This window comes from Calidris pugnax, unplaced genomic scaffold (genome assembly GCF_001431845.1).
Source record: "Calidris pugnax isolate Ruff unplaced genomic scaffold, ASM143184v1 scaffold161, whole genome shotgun sequence".
NCBI classification, from domain to species: Eukaryota; Metazoa; Chordata; class Aves; order Charadriiformes; family Scolopacidae; genus Calidris; species Calidris pugnax.
Genome location: NW_015090955.1, coordinates 589888 through 596730, shown reverse-complemented (window position 1 = coordinate 596730; position 6843 = coordinate 589888). Strand labels below are relative to the sequence as shown.

General features: G+C 45.2%; 1 protein-coding gene across 4 annotated transcripts in view; it reads right to left on the bottom strand.

Moving 5' to 3' along the window:
- Positions 1–94: 94 nt before the first annotated feature.
- CAMTA1 (calmodulin binding transcription activator 1) overlaps positions 95–6843 on the bottom strand; it is a 361470-nt gene continuing 354721 nt past the window's right edge. For 3 of the 4 annotated variants that reach the window (XM_014952061.1, XM_014952062.1, XM_014952064.1), the window contains 2 exons: positions 6257–6438; positions 95–1594 (listed from right to left, as the gene is read on the bottom strand). In XM_014952061.1, the coding sequence (XP_014807547.1) occupies positions 1531–1594; positions 6257–6438 (246 nt within the window). In that variant the 3' untranslated portion in view covers positions 95–1530. The remainder of the gene's footprint in view (positions 1595–6256; positions 6439–6843) is intronic. The other variant, XM_014952063.1, reaches the window with a different exon arrangement.

Genomic DNA, 6843 nt, shown 5'->3' with positions numbered 1-6843 from the left:
AAAATAAAAATACTAATTATTGTCCACAAATAGAAAAAAAAAAAAAAAAAAAAGAGGGTAAAAAAAAAAAGAAGGAAGGAATAAATAAATAAAATCCAACCAAACCAAACTCCTGGTAGCCAAAATCAAATGTAAACATATCCTTTTTTTTTCTTTCTTTTTTTTTTTTTTAAAGTAATGTTGCTCTGCCTTTTTTTCCTAAGTCTAAATACAGTAGCTCTTTTTTGCCATTTAGTCATGCTTTAGCAAAAATGTTCTTCTAAAGAACATTTAAAATAAAGTTTCTTATAGTGAAATAAAGTTTTTGTTTCATTTTACAGACCATAGCCACTAATGCTTTGCTTTGTTCATTTCTTTTTCTTGAGTTCATGCACATATCTCTTTGTTTTAATATATACAATATGTACAAACAATACATCCACACTCTTCTCGTTCATTCAGACAAAACTATACAAATAATAATTTTATCTTGCCAAGTTATTGACCCTTTGTGAATAAAATATTTAGTAATTAATCAATATATTCCCTTTCAAATATTTTTTTCTCATTTTCCATTTCTACCTTCTATATATACAGAAACTGCCCAGATTTTGATGAAGTAGCCAAAATAAGAAATTTACTGGCCAGAATGCAGCACCACTCTGATCTTTAGGTGGTATAAAATGTCCAGGCAACAAATGTGTGTGACTCTGCAAAATGACAAGAGGTTTGACGAGTACTTAAGATAAAAAGCTACATGTTTTACAAATTACTTGAAGAACTTAATTAAAATAATAGTACATGAAAGTAAGGCTAGAAAATAAAGTGCTGAACATGAGAGAAAGTACATGACAATTGATATGTTTGCAGGTTCTAGTAAAAATACCAAAAAAACGTTTTAAAACTTGCTTTAAGCTGCTCTCTCCGTTCCTCGTGCGTTACCCCATCATCTCACACACCAACCCCCTCTGTTAAGTTCCCACGGGATGTATTAAAAACCTGCAGATTTAAAAAGTTGCATTAAGTGTGCTGTAGAGATTTAAATAAAACACAAAGGACAGAAGTGCGAAGGAAATGAGGATGCATGGACCCAATAAAGATGTTCTGATCTAAGCCCCTCCACTGAGACTCTCAAAGCTTCAGTTTCTTGGAGATGACTGACCGGTGCAGGAACAGCATTCTTGTGTTGCTTGTGCATTCCCACCTTTTCTTAACAATATTTTTGGTATAATATTTGTACAGTTCCACATGTTGTTTAATACAGCCCTATATGAAAAGGATAATTAATCGCTTCTTCCTTCTTGGAGAATGAAGCAACTCACAATTTCCTCCTGGTGTCTTTTGTTTTCCCCATGATCCAACAGAAGATTGAGTTCCAAGATGTCTTGCTGAACAAATTAAAAGTTGTCCATGAAAGTGCAAATGCAATGACCAAAACATTACTGTTAAAATCCTGCAGCTGGTATTTCCAGAACTGCAGTGGGTATTTTTTTTGTTGTTGTTGCATGTCTCTGCTAAAAACAGAAAATGAAAACAGTCTGAAAAGCAATGTCACATTGCTACGGGATGCTGCTGCGTATCTTCAAGTTCCTTGGCCTTTTTCAATTCTTTCACTCTGAAAAAACAAAGAGGAGCTATATAACACTTCTATCGCACATCTCTTTCAAGTCATGAAAAATCAGAATGATTCCTCACTCCGAGCTCCCGTGCAAAGAGCCAGCGCCCAGAGGAACTCCAGGAGGGAGACACCTTCCCCACACCACGGACACTTGGAAGCGCAAGGATGGGCCACTACAAATCTGAGACAAAACACCTTTGGAAAGAGACACTTATCTCCAGCTACTATTGTTTTCCTGATATTTGTAACTAGAGCTGGACTTTTGGGTTGGTATTGGCCTATTCAATTCCTTGGGGGCTTTTTCAGACTGCTGTTTGGGAACTGATGTTCCAGTTGTTATGGCAAAGGGCTGGTCGGTGCTGACCCGTTCTCCTCACGTAGCTGAAGTGGGGACAGCCTGACGTGGTGCCCTGAGGATCATTTAGATGATCACATTTAGAAGGAAAGTGTGATGTGAAGGAAGATAATCTACCTCACGCTTCCCCCAGCTGCTGGTGGTTTTTTTCCAGCACATTGTTGGCAGAAGACTGGTGGTTTTCCCCAGCCAGCAGCGGACACTGCGCGCCCTGGGAGATGAACCTACAACCTACAGGAGTTTGCTCTCCCTGGATGGGGCCTGATGGTTCAGTTCTCAGCTCTTCAAAATGCATGCAATACGTTACCTCCTCTAGCCCTTGTCAGCGTAAGAACTAAATCATCACTGAAAAGCTGAAATAATTAAGAATTAAATTAAAAGGATGAAGAGAAGGGGATCATTTCAACCCCCTCAAGCAGAGTTGTGCATCGGTGCTGGAGGAGCAGCGACCCTCTGCTGGGGCTGACAAACTGGCTGCCTTCACAGGACTGAAATCCCATCCTGGGGGCTCCCCAAGGTGCCCCCAAACCCGAAGGTGGGTGCCCAACGGAGCTTGGCTCTGCCCTTCCTGCAGCACCCTCCCTTTGCCACCTGCCTCCCCTCTGCTACTGCCAGGGCAGGACCCCCAAAAAGCAGAGAGAACAGCCGAACTGAGGGGATTTTAGAAGCGTGTACGTGCCCAACTGATGCAGCAAAAACTTGGAAGGGCAAATAACGAAGATATGGTATAAAGAATTGCATCAGAGCTCCAAGTCTGCAACAGAATCCAACTAGGAGTGAATGAATTTAACAAAGCTCAAGTAAATACAGACAGAAGATGCCAGGAGGGCTACGCAGCAGCAGCAATGCCCGTCTGAAGCTTCTGTGCGAGGACTTCCCCTCACACATCCTCCTTTGGCTCCTGCTAACACAAGGACATGATGAAGGCTGTAGGCAGACCTCTACACACACCTCCACTGCACTCTTTTATTTATTCATTTTCCTGCAGGCACTATTACTCAGAACCACTGTCGAAAAGAAGCTGGGCTGCTTTTAACTTCTACAGCTGACTCGAAGCTCTAGCAACTCCAAGGTGTTCTCTGTTATTTGGGGAACTGGGAGTTAACGAATAAATCACACTAACCAATATGCAGGTCAGACCTTTGCTCATTACCTTAATTGCACTGAACTGTTGGGGAATATCACGTATGGAAAGAGAGAGGGCTCTGCTAGTCCAAATGCACACGCCATTCGGGAGCCTGAGGGGCTGTGGCCCCCCCAAAACCCGTTCCAGAGAGGGGGCCCAGCGCAGCTCCCCCAGATGCCGAGAAGCGCCCTGACCCCCCCGGGCTGAGGAAGGGCAGCAAAAGCAGCACCACGGGCTCTGAATTCCTGCTACGACTTCACAGAGAAGTTTTCTAGGGGGAAATTTTGGCTCTAGGCAAGCTGGTGTCCAACGACCCCGCTGAGAGCGGGGGCTCCAGCAGCAAAGCCCCTGCCTGTCCCCAGCAGACGATGCCCAGTCACAGGGGCACTCGCTGGGTCGGTCCAGACACAGTGAACTGAAAACACTCACAAAGGACAATCTGATCATCTTCGGTATTTTTAGTTTTCTTTCTTTTCTTGCAGTAGGAAAGCAGCCTCTCCTTTGAAATTATCACTAGCATTTCTACTACTGCACGGCTTAGAAGGGGAAGGTGAGCCAAGATCCTGCTGCGCTAGAAAATGTGGTGTTCCTCTGTGCACTAGGGAATTTTCAAGTCTTAGATTAACTACGTTCAGGATGCCATCAATTAATGCATGACTTGCAGTGCAACTCCCAAGCGTTTTCTGTTGCACTTCAATACTGGAACGTAAAATTAACCTGTTATTAGAGACCTCTTGCTGAGAACATGCACATTAGATAAGCTGGTGGCTCTTTTCACTGAGACATGCTATACCTTAATTTAGCACTTCAACATGCAAGGGCTACGCTAACAAAGCACTTTTGCTGGAAGAATGCAAGACATGCTCTGCTGCAAACTTCAACCTATGACATGCAATATCTGTACTGGTGCAGACCTGTTGGATCTGTTGAACTGGAACCCACAGGCCAATGAAAGCTAATTACTAGCGCAATCAACATCTGCACTAGTACAGATCTCTTCAGAAATAACGCAGCACTTTCCTTGGCCAAGTGTGCTTTACATCGGTTTACGGATTTTCAGGATTATAAAAAATGCTGCAAGTGCAATGATAATTACTGCTTAAAAACACAAGCACGTACTGGTACACAACTTCCCCACAGCAAAGTCACAGACTTTGCAATCTGTCATGGGTACGTTATTGAAAGATGCTCTTTATGTTAGAATGGCTTAAAACAACCCCTGCCTTCCACAGCGCTTAGGAACTGAAGCTTCAAGGTGACGACCACCCGCCTTCCACAGCGCTTAGGAACTGAAGCTTCGAGATGACGACCACCCAAGTTTATTAAGCTACCACGTTTTTTGTTATTAAACTAACCTCTGTGCTCAGGACAGGTCACTGTGGACACGTGACATGGAAACAGGAGGCACCACAGCCCGTCCCCTGTGCAACCCCCTGCCCCAGGAACGCAGACCCGTGGGTCCAGGGCTGGGACCTCCCCTCCTGGCCCACCAGAGCCCAGTCCGCATCGTTCCACAGCCCAAGTGGACCCAGAGCACCTCCAACCACTGCCGCTAATCCAGCAAACCCCCAGCCAAACCAACGTGTCGTCGTAAACGACCCCAACTTTTCCCAAACTGTATCTCAGCAAGTGCCAGAACCAGCCCCCGCAGCAGCCTGGGGACCAGGCCAGGGCAATCCATCCATCTCATTTAAAATAACTGTTCTCAAACAAGACTCTGAATTGCTTTACCACGAGGATCTAAACCTAATTGTTTTCAACCAATTAATTCTTTTCTCGGATAGTCTGCACTGCAGCCTTTTCCTGTGTCTTAAAAGTCCTTTTAGTCCTTATTTAACACGTCTTTTCTTTATGAGTAAGTTCCTCACTCAGTAGTACTTTGATTTGTTACAACAATAGGAAGTGTTAACACGCCCGTGGGGCTGGTATTTCCTCTTCCTTTACGCTCAGTGTAACAAACCCTCTAAATTTCCAAATGCAGTAAAAATACAGAAGAATTTTGCACAAATTAGCACCCTTGCAAAGAGAAATCCACTGAGTACGTGCTGCTAGGAGAGCTTCTAAGCAAACAATACAGCACAATCTTCTTTGGTTCCTGTTTTCCACTCTTCAGTCCAGGCAGGGGATGGAGGGCTCAAGCGAAGCATCTGCAGTTACAAGCACTGAACAACTGCTCTAAGGAGAAGAACATCACTGGTGTTTATAGAATGGTACAGCACAGAGGATCCTCCTAGAGAAGATATTTCAATCCAGTTTGGCAGACTTACAGTGAGACCTTTTATTAAAAAAAAAAAAAAAGAAAAAAGAAAAAACCAAGAAACCAGAGGGATGGGAGCGCTGAGCGAGCCCCAGCAGCAGCCGGTGCTGGTGGATGGTGCACAGACCCCCCAGGAACCATGGGCACCTCTTCTGGAAGGGCCTCCAGCCACCCGGGGACCTGAGCAGGGACAGGACAAGTGACACACGGCCACAAGGCAGAGCCCACAGAACAGGAACAGGCTCCACTGCTGCTGGAGCCTGAAGGAGAAGCACCGTCCCGCTTCAGCAGCCGCTAAAACCATGCGCAGAACTGCAAGGACTGTAAATTTGGGTTTGCGTTGATGAAGCCTCCAAAAAAACCTCCTCAGACAACATTTCCTCTAGCCAGTAAGTGCCTCTCTAAGGGACAACGTTGCTCCCCCAGCAATTGCTGAAGAGCAGATGGAGGGGAAAAAGCACGTGCAACAGAGATGGCCACTGATAACGGCGCCCGAGTCACGGCTGCGGTGCTGCTGCACAGAAGGGAAAAAGAAGACGATTTCAACGATGAACTTCCATCCCTGCCACTCAGGAGCCACGTCCCGGATCCCAGCTGGCTCCCACCAGACAAACAAAGCCTCTGCCCCTCGCAGAGCATCACTCCCTCGGCCACCGCAGAGGAGGTGGCAGCGACAGGCGCTGAAGCGATGGAGAAAGCCAGAACAGCCCAGAAGCGAGCGGCCTCCCCGGGCTCGTGTCAGCAAATGAGTTGGGGCCACTGGGAGTCACAGCAAACGATGGGTAAAGCGTAACACAAAGCTGCTTCATCAAAATTTACTCCATAATGCCCAGCCAGGGAAATGTTTAATGGATCTGAATGCTGAAAATCAGCGTTAAAGGGAGAGGGTGGGGAGCCAGAGGCGGCCGTCTGGTGAGTTACCTGTTGCTCTGAGAGCTGAAATGGCCTGTGGGACATTTAAGAAAAGAGAGCTCTTGCCTTTTTCCAGATATCTCATTGGGGCAGCAAAACAAAAAAGACAGAAAGGCCCAATAAGAACGACACCCCAGAGCGCGCGGTCTGCGATTTAACACACACATTTGAGCTCCAAATACATTCAGCCCCTGCAAGAGGTAAATGAAAAAAAGAAATTACTTTGAAAACTTTTGTTGCAGGTACAGTGATGCATATCCCAGTTATCACATTTTCTCACATTGTCCTGAACTCAAACAAGCAGAACTTTTCAATCCCTTAAATTTTTCATCCATTCTCAATCTCACTAAGCGATGTAAGAAAGTGGGTACTTAAATGCAAAGGCTGCTGCATAGCACATATTAAAAACACCCAAAAAAATACAAGGCTCAGGTGCACAGTTGTAGGAAAGGGTTTGTGTCTGAAATGCCAGGAGGGGAGGGGATGCAGAGAACAGCAAAATGTAGTAGATGCTGTTTATTTGAGTATGAAATGAAGTTGTACTTACCAGAGGAACTGAGTTCAGGTGTTACACGCACACTCCCCAAACTGGAGAG